This window comes from Phasianus colchicus, chromosome 2 (genome assembly GCF_987193195.1).
Source record: "Phasianus colchicus chromosome 2, bPhaCol1.hap1.1, whole genome shotgun sequence".
NCBI classification, from domain to species: Eukaryota; Metazoa; Chordata; class Aves; order Galliformes; family Phasianidae; genus Phasianus; species Phasianus colchicus.
Window position 1 is genome coordinate 106,684,571 of NC_143437.1, and position 27,233 is coordinate 106,711,803.

General features: G+C 43.8%; 1 protein-coding gene across 1 annotated transcript; it reads left to right on the plus strand.

Annotated features, from left to right (window-relative positions):
• Positions 1–1,870: 1,870 nt before the first annotated feature.
• On the plus strand, positions 1,871–15,885 carry LOC116235601 (serine protease 55). Its single transcript, XM_031603825.2, has 5 exons — positions 1,871–2,038; positions 2,186–2,375; positions 3,682–3,929; positions 5,253–5,377; positions 15,524–15,885. Exons 1-5 carry the CDS (start codon positions 1,894–1,896, stop codon positions 15,827–15,829), a joined length of 1,014 nt encoding a protein of 337 aa, XP_031459685.2. The 5' UTR covers positions 1,871–1,893; the 3' UTR covers positions 15,830–15,885.
• The last annotated feature ends 11,348 nt before the right edge of the window (positions 15,886–27,233 follow it).

Below are 27,233 nucleotides of genomic sequence, written 5' to 3' on the forward strand. Positions count from 1 at the left end.
AAAGAGACAAAGCCTTTCATTTTGGGGGATCTCAAAAGACCAAAAGCTGCAGCTGAAAGATGTAGGCGGTGCAGGGGATATCCTATATACAGGATCTTTTGAGACATTTATACATGCTATGGGATGTGCTCTTAGGTTAAACAACTTCAGTGAGGAAGATGAGGATGTGTTAATTCCACGTACACAGCTTGTTGCTTATGATATTTCTCAGACTGGTGAGAGATGTGGCCTTCAGCCTCTCGTTTCCTATTTTGGAAGGTGCCCAAATCACTACTTTCGAAGGGCATGTGTCTTTGGTGTATCCTCAGAGATGTGTAATGGATCAACTTTGCTTTTCTCTGGGGAAAATTGGCAGGAGCTCGTTTTGATGTGGCAATTCTGGGCAGAGGAACACGTAAAGATTGTTCTGAGGGCCAGACAGCGAGGATGCAGAGCCACCATTTCATTGGATAGCTCAATGATAACTGTTCTTTTTAAGAGGCATATGCCTGGGGTAAACTTGCAAGGAGCTACTACTGGCAAGATTGCCATGTTAGGCTCCTTGTGGAGACACCCCAAATTGTGTCCGCATCACACTTGGAATTTCCAGTTGCCATAGGAACTGGTCATCTATTTGTTGTTAGTTGTTACCTCTGAATCGTTCTGTTGCTCACTGTCAAGGAAACCAGCACTTTCATCCAATTTCCTAGGCATGGGGTGACATAAAAGCAAAAGAAAAGATAGGAAAATAAATTCTGACTTTCTTCCTATGCATTTTTAACCTTGGTGCATTTCAGACTTGAGCAGGATAACTCTTGGTTTGTTCCAATGTACAGGGCAAAATATTTCATATTTTGAATCATTCTGATGCTCATAAAATGTTACCTGGTTTCCTCTGTCCTTTTCCCTTCCTTATCCCCTACTCTCTGCTGCAGTTATTGCATCATTAAAGTGTTTGGAGAAAACACCATTCTGTCCTTAATACTGAGCTCAGGTCTGAACTTGTCTGACTTCTTTTGAGTCCTCTCCCTTCATTTAATGGAGATACTGTAATAATGGAGTGGAATTTTGGCCCTGAACTCTTCCAGTTGCTGTTGGAGGTACAAACAGTATGGAGGATAAAATCAGTATAGGAGAAATGATTCAAATTCATGGATTGGTTTTCTAAGCTGGGTTTGGTTTTGTAAGCCACCCTTGTACACAGTTCTCTGGAAGAATGGGAGTGGCTGCCTCAGCATCTTTGGCTCTGTAATTCCCTGGAGGCATTCAAGGTCAGGCTGGATGTGGCTCTGGGCAGCCTGGTCTGGTGGTTGGAGACCCTGCACATAGCAGGGGAGTCTAAACTCGATGATCATTGTGATCCTTTTCAACCCAGGCCATTCTATGATTCTATGATTCTATGAATTCACACTGCTTGAACCTGGCCCTACCACGGAGCTGCTGCTGACTTCTGATAATGTAGAGGTGGTCTGAACATAAAGAGGGGAAAATTCATTCAAATTTTGATAGGCTCCAGCACTTCTCAAAGATGAAAACCGATGCAGGACCAACAAATAAAGTCTTTGGAGAGAAAAAAGATGTTTTGAGAATGAAGGGCTACAGCACCCAGCCCAAGAAGTCCACTGTTGTGATACTCCATGAAATTCAGTCCAGGATGGAGTACTGACCAATCTCTATCATAACTAAAGCACATGTGTGAACTTTCCCTCAATTGACAGTTGGACTAGATCTTGTAGATCCTTTTCAACCTTGTGATTCTATGATTCTATGTCACAGAAGTGTAGCATCCAACTGTGATGTCAGTGGGACAAATGAATAGTGTGATATCACAGCCTGGTTGCCCCTGGCAGAGGGATGTGGCTGTGGAAGCATCACTGTCCTGAATATTGTGAAGAGCATTGGTCCAAGAGTGGGATGAAAATGCTTCTCTTTACTTTCTGGGTGTTAACTTCTCTAATCAGCAGCATCCATGCAGATAGTCTTTCCAGAGCTTATGTGTTCTTCAGAAGTCACCAGCCAGTCAAAATGGCTGGGATCCAGTCTGCATACTCACACAACGGTAAATGCAGTTCTCCTGTCTCATTCCTTGAACAAGTAGTAAGGATGATCAAGGATCAGTGCTTTCACCTACATCTTTCCCTTCTAGTTTAGTAGCATAGGCAGTGCTGCAGGCATACGTGAGCAGTACGTCTTATTTTGTACCCAGAGTGTGGCCTCCGACCATCTTTTGAGTCCTTTCTGTGGACTGGCAAGAGGATCACAGGTGGGAGATATGCCAAAGCTGGAGAGTTCCCATGGCAAGTGAGCATCCAGAGCAATGGGAAACATATCTGTGGAGGCAGCATAATCAGTGCGTTGTGGATCCTGACTGCGGCCCATTGCTTTGCAGATGAAGTGTGAGTATTTCTTTGCCCAGAAGAGGTCTGCAAGGTTAGCAAAAGGGCTGGAGGGGAGAGGCTTAGGGGAGAGGATTAGGACATATAGATGTCTGGTTTGGAGTAGAGGAGGCTGCGAGGAGACCTTGCTGATCTCTTCAACTTCCTGAGGAGGGGATTTGGGGAGGGAGATGCTGGTCCATAATGTGTTTGTTTTGTTAGTCCTGAAGAAATCAGAAAGTTGAACTAGATGATTGTAGGTCAATTCCAACTCAAATATTATATTGCACTGCATTGTATTGCTCTATCTTATCCTATCCTATCCTATCCTATCCTATCCTATCCTGTCCTGTCCTGTCCTATTGTATCCCATCCTATCCTATCCTATTCTTTCTACTCTATTCTGTTCTCTCTGCTCTACTTGGGGTCAAAAAGAACTGCCCAGGCATGATGGAACGCTAACACTGCTCTTCAGGATGTATGTCCTTGGGATCAAGTGCAAAATATATGTGATGGAGCCAGGAAAAGAACTCGGAGAGTTTTGCTTTCTTTGGAGAAAGAAAAAAAGACCAGTTATTGATCACAGGTGGCAATGCAACAGGAATTTGCAAAAATCTTCATAACCAGAAGATCTAGAAGGCGGGTATATTGAAGGATGGTGTGAGCAGCCTTCTGTAAATGGTCATTATGTTATTCTGCTGCCCCTCCCCCCCAATCTGTACATCAGCACATATTGGGGTACCTTGTAAAAAGAGATATATTCCACTCCAATTTATCCTAAGCCCCAAATTACTGGTATCATATAGCATACACCTTTATCTTATGGGTAGTCTGACATTAATCCATCAGTTTCTGGACAAATCAACCCATGCAATGCCCAATGAAGCAGAATCCAGCCCTCCAAAATAAGGCAGGTCCAAGAGCCAGGACTGTTCAGTGACAAATGACCTGTGGCACCACAATTTGGAACAACTGACAAGGAACAGTGTGGTCATGGAACAGCCAGCCCTGGGCACAGCTATCCTGAACACCCAGCTCTCCCCATCTGTTCATTAGCTGGGCTATTTAGAACTTGCTTGCATTCACTTTCTACCTCTTCTTCCGCTTCACCTGAAAATTAGCTTTGCCTGGAAGTGAGGGCTGATTTCTGTGATATTTGTAGCTAACCCATCCCTGCTATTTGCAGAGAACCACCCTACCCTGCTCAGGGAAAGGAGGCACCAACCTTTATAACACAACGCCTTTCCATTTGCTCATGCATATACTATTTTTATGCATATTTTTATGCTCATGCATATATATATTTTTTTTTTTGTCTGTTCACAAGGCCACCAGATATTAAGATTGTAATGGGAGCAATTGACCTTGACCTCCCACTGGAAGTACGTGAGCCAAGCAAGTTGATCCTCCATGAAGACTTTGACAGAATAACCTTGAAGCATGATATTGCTCTGATCATGCTCAACTATCCCATTGAATTCAGCAATGAGAAAATCCCCATCTGCTTTCCCTACATGGATGACATCAGTTCATGGCAACACTGCTGGGTTGCTGGATGGGGAATGACAGGTTCAGGTGAGATGTTGCAGGGAGATGTATTTGCTAATGGAGGTTTTCATCCACTTAAAGCAGATGTTCTCCCTCTGGGATGGGTTACCCACAGTGAGCATGTATGCTCCAGCTGAAATCTTAGAACCCAACTTTGCTTTGCAAGAACTCAACCTTCTTCCTTGACTTTCTGAGCAAATTTATAAATAAGTAAGAAAAAGTAAGGCAATTTCCAACCACGCTGGGAAATTTATGTTGGGTCTAAAGTGGTGTTGAATAAGAGAAATGAAGATTCAAGGTTGCCTTTGGCAAGATGCCTTAATTAAACACGTTGATTCAGTGGCTCTGACTACCCCTTTTTGTATACTATATTTGGAAAAGTAGATCACCATTACTAATTGTTCCATTCAAGCCCTAATGAAAGTAGCTCCAGCAATGATTGTGACCCAAAATGCTTATGCTGAGCAAATACCACCAAATAGCTAATGAGCTATTTCATTATTGGAAAGAAGTAATCAGGACAGAGTGGGTAGAGTGGTGCCTTGGGGCTTTAACAGGACTTCCCTGATGCGGGGAGCTCATGTCCCATTTCATCCTTGCTATTCTGCTCTGTAGGGTTACTGTCTCCTCTCTGAACCTCTGCATTTTCTTTCTTATGCTTCATTCACTTCATATAACTGTAGATCAGAACCCAAAGCTGTGTTATAATTATGAGGGTCTTCAATTTCACCAAGGTAACATGCTCTTAAGAAACAGAAAAGCAGGGGCAATTCTTCGAAATTATTCTGGCAGGATTCCACCTGCAGTGAAGTCTCTTTGCCAAGTGCATGGTGTGACTCATTTTGCTATGTGGTCAGGCTGAGTTTGCCTCTGCCATCCAAACTGCACCTTGTGGGAAGTTAGTGCACCCAGCCCTGGCACCCAGCCCTTCTGCCTGGGAGACGTTTCAGAGGAAAAACTGGAGAAGCTGAGTTCAACGAGTGGGATGTGCATTGGTGTGGCATGGGTCATACAAAATATATTAACTGTTGTTCTAGCATGGATGGAAGCATGGTTGTTTTCTTGACTTTTGTAGGTAGACATCACTGAAATGTCACCTTGAGTGTCACCAGACTGACTCCCTTTTGATTGCTGTCAATTAGACCTCAGCTAGACATATAGCCACCTCCCTGGAGATTCCCGTATTAAATCATTTTAATTTGTGGCTGCTTCTATGAAGGGGTTCCATGTTAGCTGGAAAAGTAGCATGAAAAATTTCTGTCTTTTAAGAAATTATCTTTGAGTCCCATCTTCCTTAAGGTTCTGTAAAGTTTGATGAGCCTTCTCTTCTCACTTGCTTAACATCTGCAGTGTCAGCATCCCATCTGCTGCAGAAAGCGAAGATGAAGCTCATCAGCCGGGAGGAGTGCTTGGACCAGATACCAAAGCTACCAAAGGATATGTTATGCATTGAGCTGGAGCAAGGATCCTGCCAGGTAAACCATCCCCCAGGGTGGGCACACTGCCAGTGAGGGCACAGGGACATCCACGCTTCCCATGGTTTCATAGGTTTCTTTGCATTAGGCCAGGGCAAGAAGCTCAAAGGCTAAGGACCTGCCTATCTGGTGTACAGCAAGTGCACATAGACCCAAACACTGTGGTGCTCCTGGAGGTCAGTGGTGGTTGTATGGAGGTGGGAACTCAGCAAAGTGTGGTCTGCTTTCTCCTCAGCCTTGGTACAGGCAGCACTGTTCTGTTACCAGGTTCAATACAGAAAGAAGACAGGCAGGTCTATCCAGGAGGGCCAAAGCAAAAAGAGTGGGTGAGAAAATGAGTCCAGGAGTGTTTAGTTTTTCTCTTGTGAGGTATTGGCACAGGCTGCCCAGCGAGGTGGTGGAGTCAACATCCCTGGAAGTGTTCAAGTGTGGATGTCACACTGAGACACATGTTCTAGAGTGGTCAAGGTATGGGTTGATGGCTGGATTAGGTGATCTTGTTGGTTTTTCCAACCTTAATGATTCTATGATGCTATGAATGTTAGAAATCTTTCAAAGACTGGTCTTTGTGCTGACAGAAATGTCCTTAGATAGCATGGCAGGTTTGTCTGTGCATTCCAAAACTAACTAGTTTACATTTTACAGTGGGTTAGTGATATGGGATGATGGAGTTTTGAAGCTAAATTATGGAGCTCAAGTAGTATTTGATATAAAGGACTACTAAGGGAAGAGAGCTGAAACAAACATTGGTTGGATCAGATGACCTCCCTTTCAACCTCATCCTTTCTGTGATTCTGTGGAATGTCTAGAAATGGGGAAACCTCACACAGAATATGTGCCCTCAGAACATGCTCCACACACAGAATGGCTGTAATGATATCAAAATCTGAGAGCCAAAAAAAACCCCCTTGCTTTCATACTGTCTGACCTCCAGCCCTTTCTCTGAGTGCTCTCCCTGTAGCCTCTACCATGATAGGAACAGGGCTAAGACCTTTCTCCTCTACTGAGCACAGGTTTTCTTAGAAATGTGCCTGTGTTTGGAAAGGGGCAGACAGTCAGACACTTGAACTTGTACAGCTTTGTCCTGTAGGAATCCTTCATTGAGGGAAATAACACCCAGGACTCAAAGAGACCCTTGACTTGAAGGTACAGGCAGCAGGGACAGGGGTGTGGATTGCTCATAGCTGGGTAGAGAAGGGGAAGCTTTGCTTTGCAAAATCTGTATTTGTGCTTTGATATTATTTTTTTTTTTTTCCCACTTTGGAAAATAATTTTTGTTGATTAGCCAGAGAGTGTCTGCCTGTGAAGCCATTCATCTAGTGACTTTCACCTCCATTAAATTCAATCAAAAATGTAAGAAGAAAACTGCCACAGGATAACATTAACATGATTAAAGAATGCAGTTCCCAGCCCAGCCTTAAGTTCTGCATTTGAATTATGCTGGCGAAACTGCAAGAGTACTTGTACCCAGCAAAACTAATCTGCTGCATTCAGAAAACTGACAAGGGTACTATTTTGATCTACAATAATGTTAGAGTCATCTGAGAAATGAACTAGAAATGTGAGCTTTCCAAGCAGTCAAAGAACAGAGTGATTGGATGTATAATAACGCTCATAACCCAGCAAGTGCCCACTTTAGCAGAAGTTTGGCCAGATAGAAATGACTTGCAACCTGAAATAATGAAAACAAGACTAGAATATATGCTAAGCTAGAAGTAGGGCTGTTCAGGGGTGAAACAGTGACATGACTTCTCGTCAGGGTTTTCTAATTTTCTGGAGGGGAAGTATTTTGCTGGTGGATGGTTTGCATTGATAGGGCTTGGGTGGGGAAGGTTGGAACCAGATGGCAGAGGAGTTGGAACAAAATGATAATTCCAACCCAAACTATGCTATAATTCTATGACTCTATGATTTTATGGTTCTGTGACTCTATGATTCTGTGATTTTCACCTTGCTAGGCTGGTACAGAAGTCTAGTTGTTTTGCTCATAGTAGACTGTCAGATAAGGAAGTGGTAGAGTAGGTCCCAGCATGATATTGGCTCTGCAGGAAGTCATACTGCACCAAGTCCAATTTATCGACCTATTCATTTCCATAGACAGGGTTTTGTTAAATGAAAGAGTCCAAATCTCAAAATGCCTAAGTCCTCTACAAAGTGAGAGGGACTTCTCTGGACAGCTCTGTGGGAAGCCTTACTTTATCACACCAACATACATCTGTATTCTGGGGGGCCCAGAAGGGATTAGTAGCATTGCTTGTGATTTGGGGTTTGAGTTTGTTGGATGGGATTGGATAAACTCTGGATGATGGGTTGATAGAAGAAGAACTCTTTTTACATTTTAGTCTCCTGTCCATGCTTCTAAGTGTAGGTCCTGTCCATGAACCTGGAAAAAGACATAGAAGGGAGAAGAGTGCCTTTGCTCACGCCCAGAGTTAGGCTAAGGTGGGAAAGTTGCATCTAGACCACAGGCTGTAAGTCCACATGACCTGATCTGGATCCAAAGGATTACCATGCTTCACCTTTACTCTGCGTACCACTTGCATGATGGATTTTCCCCATTGCAGCAAGCTGGTTTTGTATGAGCAACCAGAGCCACACAGATATCTTCACCAAAGTGTCATGTAAAAGTTTTATTCTACTGATAAAACTTGGTATGCTCCCTGATCTGTGGCACAGGTCATGAATCAAAAGGCTCAGACTGTTTCACTAGCTGCCATCATTGTATTACTAGAGCATAACTAATTTGTGGATCACTGACTGTATTCCGATAGTAATCCAAGGAGATAAAATAGAAGAGCTCCTGAGTATTTGTACTTTAAAAAAATCTATTCACTTAAAAAGAAAAATCTATTGTATACTTATTTCCAAGCTGTTCTCAGACAAATATATAGATTGACCATGAATTAACACTAACAGGATCTATAATTGACTTATAGTTCTGTTTAGTCATAAACATTAGCATTAACGGATGCTCATGGAGTACAAGTGCTAAAGAACAGACACTAGAAGTGGCCCATGTGTTATTTTTTTGTGTGCTATGTTTCTTCCGTGACCTGATGAACCTTAATTGATGTCTAATTCCTTGCTTTCTCAAGAACCTTTTGTTAGGCCCTGATGCAATAGTAACTTGTACGATAATTAGAGTTTAAGGGACTTGCAAAGCAAATGCCTCTTCAATGTCTTGCCTACCCAGACAAAATTCATTAAATGATCCAATTATGTTTCAGAGAGCTCCTGCAAGGGAGGTTCTGTGGAGGTAGCTCAGAGATGTGGTGATTAGGATGGCACTTGTCTTGCTGGATGTCACATTTAATGCACATTTCAGACCCAGGACAGACTTGCAGGAGAGTGAACCACTGTGGGGCCAGATACAGTCTGTAGGATTATTCCAATTCATTTTCACTGTTCCCTTCTCCCATGCTGTTTGGGCCGGAGCTTTGGAATAAGGAGTAGAGAGCTGTGGGGTCTCCTCCTTGGGGATCTCCCAAAACAGCTGGCTGTGGTGCTGGGCACCCTGCTCTGGGTGGTCCTGCTGAAGCAGTGGGGAGCAGAGGGATGCAGGGGTGCCCCTGATCCCAACCATTCTGGGATTCTCTGAATGGCTCTCTAGCTTTTGGGATGCTCAGGCCTCCCACACCGTGTAGTTATAGCTGTAGCAGTAGTTCTTTGGTGAGATTTATCTGATAACATGAAATGTCTCTTCTAGAGCCATTTGCAACTAGCCAGTCATATTTCTCTTAATGGGGATAAAAGATTTTGAATGTGTGATTCATTTGAATGGTTTCAAACATCTGTTTTAAAATGAGGTAAATCCCTGTAGGAGCACTGATCACTCAAGCTCACAGGCAGACTGACGGCTCCAAGGCAGGACAGTTCCCTACAAGGAAGTCTCCAGCATGGTCTTAGATATTCCAGGATCCATGGGGAAGTTTTTCACAGAGAGGACAGTAAAACCCTGGCACAGGCTGCCCCAAGTTGTTACCCAGACCCTGGAGGTGCTCAAGGCCAGTTTGGATGGGGCCATGGGCAGCCTGACCTGCTGCCTGATTTAGTGGTTGGCAACCCTGCCCAAAGCAGCTGGGTTGGAACGTGATGATCTTTGAGATCCCTTTCAAACCAAGTCATTGTATGATTCATTCTGTGATTCTGTGATGTCCTCACGGCATCCAGCTGTCCCCATTTTGAATCATACTCCAGAGGTGAAAACATGATTGGGTGGGGAGCTTGACATTTGCTCTGGAATCCCCTTGGAGTTGTGATATTTGTCTGGAGCTGCCCTCCCACTATGCCTAAAGAGTGAGAGCTAAACTCGTGTAGTAGTGACCAGAACTCTTGCATCATTTTACAAGCTCTTCCATCCTTTTACTTGTGCTAACGAGGCTCAAGAACTGTGAAGGAAAACTTGTGAAACAGGATTTTTTTAAAGAAAAGGTCTGCAAATGAAACTTGGCTTCATGCAGGTAAGCGGTCACAGAAACGAGGCGAAGGCCACAAACCCAGAAAACCTGCTCAATTCCTGCAGTTGTTAAAAATATACACACGGAGGTGGATGGATGATGGTGCGACTGTGGTCTGTAGATGTGGAGAGTATCTGTGTGAGGTCTGAGGTCATAGCCTCTTTTGTCTATCAATAGAAGGTCTCCTGGGGACCCGCACTGGAATCTAGCCATATTTCAACTCTAAGTTGTTACTAACAAGACAATATTGCTTTACTGTGGCACCTTAATATTGAAGAGAGTTACCCACTTGCATGTCTCATGATAGGTTCTCCGCCACAGGACAATTGCTATCATGTCAAGGTGTAGAGTAGTTTTTTCTTTTTTCCACAGAGACTGGTGAGTTTAAATAGGATGGTGTTATGAAAAAAAAAAAAAAAAAAAAAACAGAACAAAGCAGTTGAAAGACACTTTCGCTTTTACAATCTGTTACATTTGCTTCTAAAGGGTGCTTTGATGTGCAGCTTATAAGAATTAGAATGTTTTCTTGCGTCCCATGGCTTGGTGGAGCTTTCATCAATTGATCATTTTATCATATGGGCAGGCAAGTGAACACATGCAAGCTGTAGTGGCTTATTTCTTTCATGTGTGAAAGCTGTTCCTTCCTATGGCAAGAGATGCTCGTGGTGCCCCACACCTCTAGTAGAGTTTTGGTCTTTTGTCCCTCACACTGAAGCTGCTTGGTTTGCATAAATGGGATCCAGCATTATTTGGATGGAGAGCTGGGGGGGGGAGGGAGGGTGGAGCAGAACATCTCTGGATCCAACTGAACAGAAAACCCAGTGAGCACTTGTCCTTAGAGTGGGGTGACAGGTGCAATGACTCAGAGCAGCCTCTTCTCATTCAATTATACAATGTGAGTCAAGCAGCTTTGAGGGGAAGTCATGACTCACAGACAGATTCCAATTCTTTGAAGGAGTTGACAAGCATGTGGCAGAGGGTGATCTAGCTGATATAACGAACCGAGATACCCAAAATTCTTTTAACGAGATTTCTCACCCGTGGCTCATGCAGAAAGTGAGCTGTCACTAAGTGGAAGGGCTTTGGTTTGAAAGGGAAGCAGCATGGAGGAAAGGTTTGTTGGGAGAAAGGGCTCTGAAGGGGAGTTCCACTGGGATCCGTGCAAGGAATTGTGCTGCTCAGGGAGGACTGATGCTGAGGAGACAAAGCTGGGTGATGCCACAACACTATTCAAAGTGGTCAAGATTAAAATGGATTGTGCAGAGGTGCAGGAGGAGCTCATTATTCTTAGTGTCTGGAGGTTAAAACAGCAGATGCAGTTCACTGTTGATAAGGGCAAAGTAATGAATACAGGGAAAAGCAACTCCAGCTGTACACATACAATAATGGGCTCTAAATTAGCTATTACCATGTAGGAAGATCTCAAAGTGACTCTGGGTAGTCCTTCAAAAGCATCAGCACGAGGTTCTATGGAGGTCAAAGAGGCAACAAGAGCATAATGAGTTATTAGGAAAGGAACAGGTAGTGAAACAACACGTATTATACCAGGGCAGTAATCTTGGAGGCCTACATCATGTGCTGATTGCAGTTCCCATCCACTTCATCTGAGAAGGAAGGTAGTGTTAGAAAGGAGAGTGGAGTGGGAAGAGCAGGGACACGGAACGACTTCTTGCAGGAAGGGAGATAGCAGAGCATGACTCGGAGGCTTGTCAGATGTCAGATGAGAGTATGACATAGATTTCTAAAGTCATGAACAGCATGGGCTGTTCTCTTGTCACTGTCGTTCAAAACGTGAAGGATGGAGAATCCAATGACTGCGTCAGGCGGCAGACTCAAAGCAAGGAGAGGGAAGTGCTTTTTCATCCAGCAGATAATTAAACTATGGAGCTCACTGACCAGGATGTTGTGGGTATTTATCCTAAGGGATAAATGAATTCAAAAAGCAATTAGATAACTTCCTGGACAAAGATCTCTCTAAAGGCTATTAACCACTGTGATGTAAATACAACTCTGTAAGCACTTGCCCTGCTTCTCATTCTCCTTCCCAAGCACTTGCTACAGACATCAGTCAGAGACAGGAGTCTGAGTCCCATGGGTCTTTGGTCAGATGCATTATGGCCACCATTACTCACTGCCACCATGGCTTCTAATGGACATCCCTGTGGAGAGCAAGGCCTTCTTTTGCCCCCATTTTCCAATGAGGCAATGGAGGGACAGAGCAGGTGGAGGCTCTCATCTCAAAGGCTCTCATCTCAAAGGGATCCCATGAGAGAAGTCCAGGTGCCCTGTGTTACCTGATTTATCTTTGACACCTGCGTGATAAAAAATGGCCATAGCATCCTTTCTTCTACATTCCCTTAAAGATAGTCTGTTCACTGTGAAACAGCTGAAGAAATTCTCTCTTTGCTAAAGCCTTTACTTCCTGCAGCCAGGGCAGCTCTAATGGCAAATCTTCTTATTCACATGCTGATTCTCTCCAATTTACGCAGAGCTTACCGTATGAAAATGAAACCAGCAATGACTTGCAAGGGTTGCGCATCCATCTAATGAGTATCAGATGGGTTGATCTCCCTCCCCCAGAGCTTCTCCCAGCTCAGGCAATTTATGTGGCTGAATATGTTTGTTCTGATCAATTACCATGTTGCAGACACAAATACAAATACGAAGGGAAGATTACGCTCTTGCTCCGAAGCCCACTAAAGTCAGCAGAAAGGCTCTTGATGTTCACAAGAAGACTTTGGCTGTGGTTGAAAGGATAAAACTTTTTATCAGCCTCAGTGAACAAAGTGCCTTGTTAGTCTGTGACAATTGCTACACAACCCAGAATTATTTACCAGCTGCTATATCTTTGCTCTCACCTCTCCTAATGGGAGGATTAACACATTGCTGTGGAAGGCATGTGTTCAGCAGCATCTGATTTGACAGTGTTGCCTTTCACTCGTTCACCAGTTGATAAGAAACATGCAACATAAGTGAAGATCCTATTTACAGTTCTTTTGCTGTCCAGAAACCTGCCTGTAGGGCTGAAGAGCAGGAGTAGCTATCTGGTGTGCTGCTGACCAGAAGCATTTCACCACCAGGATTCAATACCTTCTTCAGTCTTCAGGGCAATTAACATGAACATTCATTAAATTAGTGCTACTGGAGACATCAAGGAGGTGAGATAATTGTACCAGCACTCAACATTCCTTTGTGCCATTATCTCCTACACATGGATAGAAAATGCCAGGCCAAAATTTGTTGAGAGCTTAAGGTGGATAGAGGGCTATTCATAAGTGCCCAAGAGCTGGGCACTTATTTTCTCTGTCTTTAGCCCTGTAAAAATCAGGCTCTTGATTCAAATGAGGTACTGCTGTAATTAAACAGAATAGATGATTTATCCCTCTTTTTGATGGACATGGAAGTTAAATAGCTGAAGTTGAGAGAAGTGGCACCTCCTCTTGCACTCATGGCACAGACCATCTCAGTCCACATGGAAAGGTATCTGAATTAGGATTTGGGTCCCAGGTTTTGTGGATTAGAGAAATGGATTTGCATTGCCTAACTCTCTCTCTGGGAAGCTTTTAAATCACTCTTCACAGCTGACAGCTCTCCCTTTCCTCACCAACTGGGCGGAGAACAAAGCAAACACAGCTAAGGAGGAAAATGGGAAATCATCTCATTTGAAAGGAAAACTGCATGATCAATAGCTTTGAATAGGGATTCCTGGCTCTCGCTCCTGGCTCTGCCATTGCCTTGTGCAAATCCCATCCCTTCTCTGCCTCTACAAAGTGTGATAAGACTTTTCCCCCAGAGATAGTCGCAAGGTATCAGGAATTAACTGGTGTCAAACTGTGTAAGTGCCCTGGGAGAAAGATCCATCGCAAGTGTGGATAGCCTCCAAAACTGGCAGTGTGAGATAGATCCATTCTGCAGATGGTGGAAGCACTGCTGTGCAGATGACAGAGCTCTGGCACAGAGAGCAGAGAGCTGTGGGGTCTCCTCCTTGAGGATCTTCCAAAACCCCTGGTTGTGGTGCTGGGCACCCTGATCTGGGTGGCCCAGTTGGGGCAGGGAGGGATCAGAGGGACCCAGAGGTGCATCCAGCCCCAACCATTTGGTGATTCTGCAATGCTGGGATTCTGTGTGCAGGGGTTCTGCCAGTGCTCATGTCTCCCATACTGAGAGATACCAACATGGTGCACCCCAACGTGTCACTGATGAGAGCTCTCCAGCCACGACTGTGTCACTCTCACTCTTCCGTCTTCATTTATCTTCATGTTGGAGGCTCAAAGTACCTTCCTTTTGCTACCAGGATAATAAGCTTGGCCTGCTCCTACCCTGAGGGAATTAGCAGTAACATTCCCAGTAATTTAATTGCTCACACAGCTTAGAAGATGCTCACTCATTCAAACAGGATGGCGTCACCCAGAGCACTGATAATGCTTGGGTCCAAGGTCACTGTAGGGTCACTGTGAATCACACCAGCTCTTGGCCAAAACAGAGTTGAGAAACACCTTTAGATCCCGACTTTGCAAAGGGCCTAACACCACTGTTTGAGGTACAGACACATAGCTGTAAGAACAGCACTTCAAAGCAAACAGTGTTGGATGCTGAAGAAACATGTGCTCTGCCTTTATCTTCGCTTTTTTTTTCCTCTCCTGTTTACATGTTGAATCAAAAAAAAAAAAAAAAAAAAAAAAAGGAAGATAAATGCATGGTGAGCTTGATCATCCATTTGATAAAATGAGCAGAAATTCTGCCACAAACTTTAGATAGTGCTGATGAGTTGCATAGAGTCATGGAGTCGTAGAATCAAGAAGGCTGGAAAAGGCTTCTAGGGTCACCTATCATCAACCCATCACCATGATGCCCACTAACCATGTCCCTCAGTGCCACACCTGCTGTAGGGAACCTGCTTTAGCAGGGGGTTGGACTTGATCTCTTGAGGTCCCTTCCAACTCCCACTGTTCTGTGATTCTGATCTCCATGGTTCTTGGACACATCCAGGGACAGTGACTCCACCACCTCCCTCGGCAGATTGTGCCAATACTTGATCTCACTCTTTCTGAGAATAATTTTTTCCTAATATCCAACCCAATATTGCCCTATTGCACTGGGCAATACAGCCAATTCTCTATTAATTGATAAAGATTAGCTTACTGTAGCTGCTGTGGCAAGGGAGTCCATACATGGCTGTTAGAGATAATTCTCAAACTAGGGAACAAATTTGAAAGGAAAGTTGGCTGTCTTGGGAAACATGTTTGCATTGAATTTCTTATTGGCCACACAAAGTACTGGAGACAGGATAGAAAAAATATTTGAATCCACTGTAGAATGAAACTACCTTATGTAGAGCATGGGCTGCACAGTACATAATTGTCAAGAGGAGTGTTGTATGTTGCTGGGTACATTTTGTGCTGGTTTCTCTTCCCTATTAGGTTGTATTCAGAGGCCATATAGGCAACAGAATGTCCTCTTGGCTTTCAAGCAAGGACATTCCTCTTCATAGGGTGGCTGCAGAGGGCATTTGAGATCTTGTAAATGCTACAAGGAATCTCAGATCTAAGCTGTGATATTTTGAGTCCCTGTTTCCCCAAGTCCTCATGAGTTTGGAATGGGGTTTGATTTTCCCAATCAGCGCCTGAGATGCAGATGTTATGAGAGACCTGAGGTTTGCTTCTGCTCTAATGCCTTTCTTATGCTGCAGGTGGACAGTGGGGGACCCTTGGTTTGCAGCTACTGGAACACCATGAAGTGGTTTCAGGTTGGCGTCATCAGCTGGGGAGACAATTGTGCAGCAAAGCCATATTATCAGTTCTACACTTCTGTCTACAACTACTATGAGTGGATCAAGACTGAGACAGCCACGATGGGGAAACCTTTCTTAATCGAAGGCGTGGCTAAACACGTTGTGAGTACCACAGAGGTTCATTCTGAGGCCAAGGCTCAGCTGGTGTTTCCTGAGTCTGCTGTCCTTTTATTTGCTTCTCTAGTGGCAATTGGATTACTCTAGAGCAATTTTTTCAAAACATAATAAAAGTCAGAATGACCGTCTTCTGCTTTTGCTTCAGAACCATAAAGGTCAGCACGCTCCATCTCACTGAGGTGGATACAGACACCCAAGAGAGATGCTGCATTCATAGTAGAGGGTGATATAGGGCTGGAGACTTGAAAGGAGAGAGCCAGGACCAGATTTTCCAGGCCAAGAGGTTTATATCTGGCTCAATCGTTTGCTAACTCAGAAGAAATGTCAAGATGCAGCACCTCAAGGAAAGCTGAAACCTTAAGAAAGATCTTAGCTCACTCAGTTGCAAAGTAGTTTAGCTATGAGATAACTCTGGGTTAATATATCCTACAGCTAACTATCAGTTCATAGAATCATAGAATATCTTGAGTTGGAAGGGACCCATAAAGCCCATTGAGTCTAACTCCTGGCACCACCCAGCACCACCCAAAAATCAAACCATATGGCTGAGAGGGCTAATATGTCTTCTGTCTTCAGGTTGGACCAAACTAAGATTTCCAGATCAGGGTGGTGTGTTGAGCTGCTGGAAAGTGACTACATGTCAAACTCACCTATGTCTCCTTAAACTAGAAAAAGGACAAGAAAGCCATTGGGCAGTGTTGGAAGCTGTAGCTTCATCCAACTGGTTGGTCCTATTGATCTGGGTTGCAAGCAGTACCTTCGTGTTTCTAAAGACACTGGGGAAAGAATCTGGCTGGCTGGAAGGAACTGCTCCAGAATATCCAAAAAATGCTGTCTTCAGAAGTCCCTTGTTTTAGTAATAAGCCAAAATGCATCCCTCACAAAAAACAAACAAACAAACAAAAAAAAACAACATTCAATCAAAAGGAAATTACCTTCTTTTTTTCTCTGCTAAAGACCTGTTACATGCATTTCTGAGATGTCTGCTTCCCAGTTTGAACTGGGACTGAGCTGGTCCTTCGTGGAATGCTGTCTTACACTCTTCAGGAACCAAGTGTGTTGTAAAACGCTTCCTGCTTTTCACAAGGAGATTGCTCTTCTTAAAAGCGATGGGGAAGAAGGCAAGCAGCAAGGTCTCCTTCATGTCCCACCTTTGCAACAGCATAAAAGCACCTGTAATTTGAAGCAGTGATAAAACTCAGTGACTGTGCAATGGGACAGAACCTCACAAATTGGTTTTAATTACCTTGATATTTTCTGGCTAGCTGATGGAGAAGGCTTGTAAATGAGAATTTATTCATCTACCTTAAGCTAATGCAAACCCATCTTGGCATAAAAGTCAGACTTCATTTTCTGTGTTATCTGAGCAGAAAATAATGCTTAATTATTATTAGTTCTGAGTAATGCTTATGAAAATTGTTGCACATTAATTTCACATGGCTGACTGGCTAATGGATGCATAAGGGTCTTGTAACCCTTTGCAAAAAGACTAATAAAAGCTAAAAACAAGGAGAATATATTACTGTAGCAGCTATTAGTAGTAGACGCTGTCTGCTGGCATTAATACCTATATTTATTTTCCTTTCTATTAATAATATATCAGCAGATTCTAGAAGCTATGGCAGAGGCTGGACATCAGGAAACGTTTTCTAATGCTCTAATCTATTCAACTACAGAACTGTTTCCCCCAAAGGAAACGAGAGATGTCCTACTGCTTGAATTGTGTTAATGTAGGAGTTGTATGAAGCACCCTTGTCTGCAGCACAAGGCATGAGGAAAGCCTTCTCTTCCAGGGATCTGCAGAAAGACTCAGTCAGTCTTTTCCCCCGGCAGCATTTGCAAAGTGATAGCGGTCTGTGTAAATGAGGGCAAGGCTCCTGGGTGATTACAGCTGCTCACTTACTGGGTGGCCTTAGGGAAAGTCAGTATATGGCATGTGCCTCAGTTTCCCTGTCTGTGAATTAATGGCATCGATTCACTTGGCTTCACTTCAGAAAAGCACATTCTATGAGCAAAGACCAGCTACAGAGCTGCAAAGTCACAAACAGCAGAAGCTTTTCCTCCCTATTTAAATCATCAGAGAATTCATTCAACTAAATTAATCTCGGCCCCTACACACGCAGCTCGATAATTAGGGCGAGCAACAAAATGTTTGACTAATATTTCTGTGCCATTAGTAGGTCTGATAAAAACTTGTAGAAATGCCTATTTTTGTGCAAGATGTTTGCGTTTTGAGAGATCACACCGCTTTCATCACGGTTTTGATGGGAGTGTGGTAAAGTCACACAAAATCAGAATGCAGTTTGTCTTTGTCATTAACACTGTAGTGTGACCCAATCGTTTTTAAGCCTCGTAATACTTCTGTGCTGTTTCATATACTATAGAATTCTGCCATTATGGGTTTAGACAATCTCAGTGGAAAACTTTCTAAACACAACTATCGCAGCTTTTACATTTCAGGCTATCGGTTGGGATGTTCATTTCTTATCTTAATTTGCAGCTTGTTTCTTATTACCCTCTTCCTCACATCTAGATGGGCTAATGGAGAACACAGATCTACAGGCAGAGCAAAAGAAATGTACCTTGTGAAGAGAGTCCTCCTTTCTGTGGAGGAGATAAGAGCAAAGGCACCTCCCACAAACATCAATGGAAGCAATTTAAAAGCCAATATAACAAAAAAAAGTTTTGGCTTAGTTCTGTAGGATTGAAGGCCTCTCTATATACATGTGTGTTAGGGGGTGTTGAGTGAAAAAGCATCCGTGGATATGGCAAAACTCATTGGTCAGCTCTTCCATTTGTGACTTCTACTGATAATACAGGATAGTAGAGCTGCAGGCTTCAGGACACAGAGGACCAGCATCAGTTCACACATTGACCATAACTTGCTAAGTAGCCTCTGGACAAGGCTTTTTTCAAACCAAAGGCTCAGTTTACCTGTCTGTAAACATGGGAATAATTTAAAAAGCCTCTTGAAATGCACCATTTGTGATATTCATTAATCTCTTTTATTAACTAAACTGAAGATATGGGACAGAAAATACCAGTGAGCAGATATGAACTGCTTGATATGTTCAACAACTGCAGAAGAAAAAAAATGGTGTTAGACTACAAACTTACTTTAAATATGTGTATTGAGGTCTGGAGGACAGCTTGGCTTTAGGATGAATACGGATGGAAGCTGACAACCCTTGACTTACTTAATTAAGCCACTGACATCCCTAAATACACCCCAAAAATATAACCTTGCCTTTCCCTGCCATGTGTGAATGTTCAAGCATGATGGACCTATGTCCATCCCTTGCATGATGGCTGTGCTTGCTCACCTTAATGAAACATGTCTTCTGCCTGCCTGGAAGGTTTTGCTAAGTTGCCATTTTAACTCTTTGAGCAATTCATTGCCAGGTAAATCCCATTGGTTTTTGCTTCCCGTGACAGTGCAGTCACACTGCTGACCATTGGTGGCTTGGCTATGCCATGTTTGAGCTGCCCATGCACCTCAAAAAGCACCACCTTGGCCAAATCTGGGGAGTTCACACTCCTTTGCTTGTTCTGCCATTGGTGTGCACAACTCCTCATGTTTATCACGGAATCACAGAACCAACAATGGAAAGACCATCTAAGATCATCAACCCATGCCTTACAAAATGAACCAGCCAGCAGGTGGATTCACTGCGTTCTGTACTATCATGGAAAAACCTCTGAGTGTTTCCTACTATCTGTGTTGAAAGCATCTGCCTTCCATGTTCTTCTCTGAGAGGTGTTTTGCGTGTGCTAACGCTTTTTATATTCACAACCAGTTGCTTTCTGAGTGTCTCATCATGACTCATTGCTTCAAGGGCTTTTTAATATGCAATACACTTCGTTCCCGCAGCCCAGACCACTAAATGATTTAGTGTGTGACTGCAGTGGAGAGCTCTGCTTTTGACTCTTCTGCCAGGAAAGGTGAGCTTCAAGGCACCACGGGAAAGTAAAAGCTCCTCTTCCTCAAGGCTTATAAATTCATGATATGTATTAACACTGAATCTGAAGACATTAGTCATGAAGTAACCAACTCCAGGCCTAACTCGCCTGCCTCCAAATTAGGGAATGAGGAAGAAAGGATGGTGTGATGGGTTATGCACTGAATGCAGGCACGTGGGTATGAATTAATCTCTGCAGCAACCCTGTGAGATCCTAGAGGATATCCAGAGGGTTGCATGTGAAGAGGTCAAAGTCTTGAAACCTGAGATAATCCATTGTGAGCCATCTGAAATTCCTTTGAAGAACTGTCATTTGGAAAAGAGAGCTTTGGTGTCATGATAGAAGAGAATTTGGACTTGTGCTTTGAGTGCATTCGCCTATAGATGGGGATGCATTTTCTAACCACCGTTGTGAAAAACGTTGATTCAACCCAAGTTTCTTATTCATTTAGGAAAAAGGAAACAGAGCTTTCACTGAAAAGGGTCGCCTAAAGCAAAAATTTGGGGAGCAGCCTTGTTCTGAATAGAATCATCAAAAGGTCCAAGGGGAAAATAAGAGCTGAACTGTTGACTATGAGCATGAGTTTACAAACAGCCCCTGAAGCAGCATGATGGGCTGGTGGTCTGCACATTCCGTTATTTCAAGGCACCCTAATAATTTGCCTTGGTTTACAACTTCCTGGCCAGAGTCTCAATCTAAAAGTGATACTGTGCAGAGCAGAGGTCTCTGTTAGGACAGGAGGGGACCCCTAGAGGGATGCAGCAACTTGAGGGCACTGGGAAGGTGGTGAGAAATCCCCAGCCATTGGAGTGTCACTGCCCCAGATATGCTCACAGCAAGCTCCAAGGAGGTGGAGTGTGAAGCTGAAGGTGGTTGTGTAGGGGAGCATGAAGAATCACTAAGTGTTTATTCGAGGCGGGCACAGTTGCAACAAGAGAGTTATTTTGCGGATGAGCAAGCATCTGTTGCTCTGTTTGCACGACTGGTAATGGCAGAATGAAACTATTCGTGCAGAATGGAGCCTCCCAGCAAATGCATGTTATCACATCCCAGGTGCCTGGGGTGTGGGTTCAGGGTGTGCTGCCACTTGCAAATTCACCCACTTCCAATGCCCGACGTTTGAACCTGCTTCCCTGAGGAACCTGACAGAAGGGAACATAATTCACTCCAGAATCCCCCTGCATACAGATGTATGATCTCTCAGTGTCCTTTGTTGGTTGTTCTTCTAAGTGCCACAGGGACCTTCATACTGGGTCTGCTATGGGATGGAGCTAGTTTTCTTCATAGCAGCTTGTATGGTGTCTTAGATTTGTGGTCAAAACTGTTTTAATAACACACTGATGTTTTAACTGTTGCTAAACTCTGCCTGCACAGCATCATGTCTTCCTCTGCTTCTCATGCTTCTCAGTGAGCAGGCATGGGGTGCACAAAGAGCTGGGAGGGGATGCAGCCAGGACAGCAGACCCCAACAGACCAAAGAGATATTTCATACCATATGATGTTGTACCAGCATTAAAAGGCAGCAGAAGAAAGAGAAAAGGGCCACATCCAAGATTATGGCATTTGTCTTCATAACTATTACACATGATGGAACCCTGCTTTCCTGAAAATGATTGAACGTGCTCCTGCTGATGAGAAGTGGTGAATGAATTCTTTGCTTTGCTCACGTGCACCACTTTGCTTCACTTGTTCAACTGTCTTTGTCTCAACCTATGGGTCTTCCTTTTTCCTTTCTGGTTATTTCCCCCATCCAGCCTGGGGCTGCCTACCTGGGTTAGCCCCCAGCACACTGCCAAGGTACTGGTGCCTTGTAAATGGCCACCAAATTTGACATTACACCAGGTCTTTCACTAACGTTTGTTAAGGCATCCAAACCTCATGGACCATTAATGAAGCATTTAAATCCGCTCTTGCAGGCTCTTACATAGGCTTCAGGAAACTTCATTGCATCTCATAGTCTCATAGAATCATTTGAGTTGGAAGGGACCTTGGAAGGCCATCTGGTCCAATGGCTCTTCAATGAACAGGGACTCCTACAGCTCCATCAGTGCTCAGAGCCCCATCCAGCCTGATGTTAAATATCTCCAGGGATGGAGCACACATCACCTCTCTGGACAACCTGCACCAGCACCTCACCACCCTTATTGTTATCTCCCCTGCATCGAGCACACAAACATTGTGGCATCCAGCTCACTGAATCCACATATCAAGCCTCTGAGCTGATCCAAGCTGCCTCCTGGCAACAGTTGATGTTTTTTAGTTTGTTCTAAAGCAGGACCAGAGCTGGCAGTGAGCTGTGTGCCTGTACACACTCAATGCTGATTTACCAGCACAGAGCTATAGGTTGTGCATCGTTCCCTCCTCCAAATCCAGCTTCATTTCTAGTGCTCATGCAATAACTTCTGCTCACTGCCCATCTCCAGCATCCTCCTACCAGCCTGGCAGTTTCACCCCAGACATAAAACCGTTATTCAAACCCTCAAATGGGCTCAAAAAATACCGTTTGGTGTTCCGTTTCTCCCACTGTGTTTAGAGGCACACTGAGTCACTGCTGAAAAGGGTTCTGACTGAACTGCTGCCTGCAGTTACAGCAAGGGGTTGCACCACAAAACTTCTCAATGCTACCTACGCTCCCACTCAGCTGCCAGGATTTCAGAGCACGATTATAGGCTAAGTATACAATGAGGAAAGGGAACGGTACCATCCCACTGTGATCTTGCAGAGAACCACTGAACTGTTCTTTAATAAAGGCAAATTGTTTTCTGCTTTGCTGCATAATCAACCTCTGATGATTTCGACGGGAGAAATCCCAATTAGAAATGGATGGAAAAGGGATGTCCCACCTTGGGAGCGTGTCAGAAAGCCTGAGAATTTTTTCCTGTTGTGTTTTGTGCTTAAAGTAAGGTTTTACATAGAAAAAAGCACCTTGGGCTAGCCAAGCACAAAGCTGCAGAACAACATTCAAGCCTTCCTCCATCTGTTTTGACCTATAGCCTGGTGGGAAGAACTTCTCACCAGAAGAGCTTGTGGAGTCTCCCTGCTTGGAAATAATCCACTCCAGCAATGATAAAGAGCATCAGTGCATGAGCTGTTCGGTGGTGGGAGTCTCTGTGGGAGCTGCTCTGTCTCATATAAATAACTATTCCTGAGGCTAAGGGGGGAAGAGATTGACACATTTCTAATTTTGAAAGAAATTTGGAAATTCCCCACATAGCTGCAGAAGTGAAGGAGGAGCAAAGGCTTATTCAGCCTGAAAACAAAATAAAATAAAAAAAAAACAAACAAGATGTGGTTGCAAGAACCACAGATTTGCACTGCAGCCTCTTTGCTGCTTTGGGATTCCATGAGCAAGAAGATCTATATTGGGCCTGGGTGTGGAGGGAGACTTGGATTATAATAAATATGAAACCTTGTTGGACATCTCAACCTTCCTCACGTACACTGGGCTGAATGCAGAATGGCTCTGCCAACACTGGTTATGGTGCATCACATAACACCAGTGTGAAACTGAAAGGACTGCTAAGTCATACATCATGAGGATGTGAGGATGCATATCTGAAGGTTTAAAATGTTGAATCCAGAAGTTCTCCATTTTGCCTGACCTTCACAACTGTAGTTGAAAGCTGTTTTCTTCTCCTGGCTCTGGCAATTTTGGGAAAATACATGTTGTCTAAATCTAGCAAAACAGACAGGCCATGTAGCACTCCCAACACACACTGGCCCATAGTCAATATCTGGCTGGTATTTCTTACCACAAGACCCTGTTGGCCCTCTCCTGCCATTTTCATTATCTATAAAATGTGTGCCAAGCATCTTCTTGTATTTGGGTTTATGAACATAAAGTCTGATGGTTTCCTGGGGCTCAGAGAGCATGTGGGGAGTCATAGAGGGCTTAATCTTCCCTCTTTCTAGAGGACAGCAATGGCTATTCCCTTTTCCAGGAGAAAAGGGATGGGAGAAGGGATGACAGTAAGTTGGATCCCAACTGGACTACTCCTAACTGGTTTGGAATGCATTTGCCTCCTCTAGGACTGTCCAGGGAATCACACAGCAACCTTGTCACAGTCTCTCAGGTAGTCAGAGACTGAATTCTCTCGGGCATTTTAAACCCAAAGGTATACTGTACAATCTTTATTAACATACACGTTCTGGCACATGGACTTTTCTTTGTTCCAGAGGACAGCCATGGCTAAACAGGAATGTCATGACAGCCCTTGTAATTTGCTACCTGCTCTTGAAGCAACTGAGTTTTTATGCAGCTATTATGGGCATGGAGCACTTGAAAAATATGGTGCTAAAGCTTTTATACTTTCAGACCAGTAGAATACTTGGATGGAATAACTAGAAATTGCTATTAATTTTTTAAGAGTTCCCTCATCCCATAAGAAAATACTCATTTGAGAAGCAGATTTGGGAAAGAAAAAACTTCCAAATGAGCTCAACTTTTACATGGGGAACAATTTCCCAGTGGACACAACTCTCACCACTGGAGAGTCTCAAAATTTCAACAAATAAAGTGTTAAAGAGTCCCTTTCAAGAAGGAAAGGGACAGGCTGATATAGGCTCAGTGGCTTTGCAGTGATATGTGCTAGGGGCCTGCAGAAAGGAGCACCAACCTTGGTAACACACCCAAGCTCTTTAGATGTTCAACTTATCTCCTGTGCAGTCTGTTGGATAGTGTGGTGTCCTACAATGCTAAATCTGAAGACTGCACAAAGTGAGGCTTGACCTCAGTTCAGTTACCAGTAAAAGGAGGGTGTTTTCCTCTTCTCATTCTCTTATAACTGTGCCAAGCATCTCTCATTTACCACTTTTGGGGTTATAAACATGGGCTGAACAGATCCACTCAACGTTCTTCGTCTCACAGTGGCCACTTAGATGTAGAAATGAAATGTAAGGAAAATAAAAGACGTTTTTCATGTTGCTAGACCTTTATCAGCCAGGTACGATGGTAAACTTTCAGCAGTGTGAGACGGAAGCAGGGAAGCTGTGTCTGCATCATGCTCAGAACTCCTTGAGTTTCCCTCTGTAATACCCCATTCAAAAACCCATTTTGCATTCCTGAACACTGCGAATATGAACACTGGATGGAGTTTCATAGGGAACCCACCTGCTATCCAGAAAACGGTGATCTTAGGGATTCTGAATTTGATTATGAAAGTTCAATTTAATTTGATTTTGAAATATCAAGGAATTTCAACCGCAGATTGATCAGGGATGTGATTTAGTGGAGAGCTGTTAGTTAGGGTAGTACAGTTAGGCTGTGGTTGGACTCAATGATATTTAAGGTCTTTTCCAACCTGAGCAATTCCATGATTCCACATTTCTATGATTCAAAAGACAGATTCAAAAGAGTTTTGGTCTAAATTTCAGGGCCAGAAGAAACTCTTGTTACCTCATAATCTGGCCATCAATGTACCTTAGTTTTTGAAAAAATGTATCTGCATATATGAATATATACATATATATTGATATGCATATATTATTAAGGTCAGATTACAGTTTACCTTTTTCATTCTTGGTTGTAATTGAAAAAAATGACCCCTAGATGGCAGAAACTCCTTCTTTTGGCTTTTTAAAATTGCTTTTTAAATCCCTGAGCAGGATGCTGCAGAATCAGCTTTATGTTTATTGCAAGAGAGAGTTTAGTACAATAGATAGGTTTATAAATATTTAGCTTTATCCTTTCCTGGAGATAATGATAGGACAAGAGGGAATGGTATTAAACTGAGACAGGGGAGGTTTAGGTTGGATATGAGGAGGAAGTTTTTCAGCCAGAGGATGGTGAGGCATTGGAACAAGTTGCCCAAGGAGGTTGTGGATGCTCCATCCCTGCAGGCATTCAAGGCCAGGCTGGATGTGGCTCTGGGCAGCCTGGTCTGCTGGTTGGTGACCCTGCACATAGCAGGGGGTTGGAACTGGATGAGCATTGTGGTCCTTTTCAACCCAGGCCATCCTATGATTCTATGTTTCTATAGTATGGGATCATCCATCTGTTAAGCCACAGTGAGTTCGCTTATGCATACAGCAAAGTTTATGCCATACTATAAATATTTCTCCTCCTAACCAGACAAGTGAATGCATTTTGGTGGTCATTTAGCCTAGCTTGGTGTGAAATCAGGATGAACCAAATGCCTATAGGTTAGAGGTGATATGGACACTGCGAAATTATTTGCATAGTCTATCTGGTATACTTATCAGGAAAAAGGCTGGTTTATGGGGTGTGATATGAGGCAAAAAATTTCATCCTGCCAGGAAAGGCCATGCAGATGGGACAAAGACAGGCTGAGCAGTGGGCCCAGAAGAACCTCATGAGGTTCAACAAATCCAAGGGTGAGGCAGTTGAGGCAGCACCCCCTACCAATACAAGATGGGGAATGAAAGGATCAAGTGCAGCCCTGCTGAAAAAGACCTGGGGGTACTGGTGGATGGGAAACTAGACATGAGCCAGCACTGTGCCCTTGTAGCCTAGAAAGCCAACCGTACCCTGCGCTGTATCAAAAGCAGTGTGGCCAGCAGGGCGAGGGAGGTGATCCTGCCCCTCTGCTCTGTGCTGTGAGGCCTCACCTGGAGCACTGCATCCGGATGTGGAGTCCTCAGCACAGGAGAGACATGGAGCTGTTGGAGGGCATCCAGAGGAGGGCCACAAAAATGATCCCAGGGATGGAACAGCTCTCCTGCAAGGACAGGCTGAGAGAGCTGGGGCTGTGCAACATGGAGAAGAGGTTGTGAGAGGACCTCAAAGCAGCCTGTCAGTATCTGAAAGGGAGCTACAGGAAAGCAGGGGACAGACTCTTTAGCAGGGTCTGTTGTGATAGAACACAGGGAAATAGTTTCAAGCTCAAAGAGGGAAGATTTAGGTTGGATATAAGGAAAAAGTCTTCTACAGTGAGGCGCTGGCACAGGTTGCCCAGAGATGTGGTTGATGCCCCATTCCTGGAGACTTTCAAGGCCAGGCTGGATCAGCCCTGGGCAACCTGATCTAGCTGTGGTGTCCTTGTTCACTGCAGGGGAGTTGGACTACATCATCTCTAAAGGTCTCTTCCAACTCTAAGGATTATATGAAATCAGAGTATAGAAATGTAGGAAGCCAAGGATCAGAACCTTGACTGTAGCCCAGCAATGACCAAAGAACATGGGATAACCCTTGGTATTACTGAACAGTCTACATTAAAGTGTGAAGTGGCTAAAACATATCCTTTGGCAGGTGAATGCATAACACTGGCAAAACCTTGTAAAGGAGAATATACCACAAGAAAATAAGAATAGCCAAGTTGCTTCAGGTAATGAGTCCCTCCAGTGGATGCTCTGCTCGCAGTCAAGCATAGTACGAGCTGGGTTTACCTATCTGTTTCTCCTGAACCTCATAATAATACTAAAATCATTGTTCAGTTCACCAGAAGGACCATTATAACCATATTCTCCAAGCTCCTCTGTAGGCATGGCTCTCAAAAATCATGCAAAGCTCTCTACTTCTGATGATGAAACTTCATTACGGGTAAGCCCAGTTCTGGCACTGAATCAGGATCTC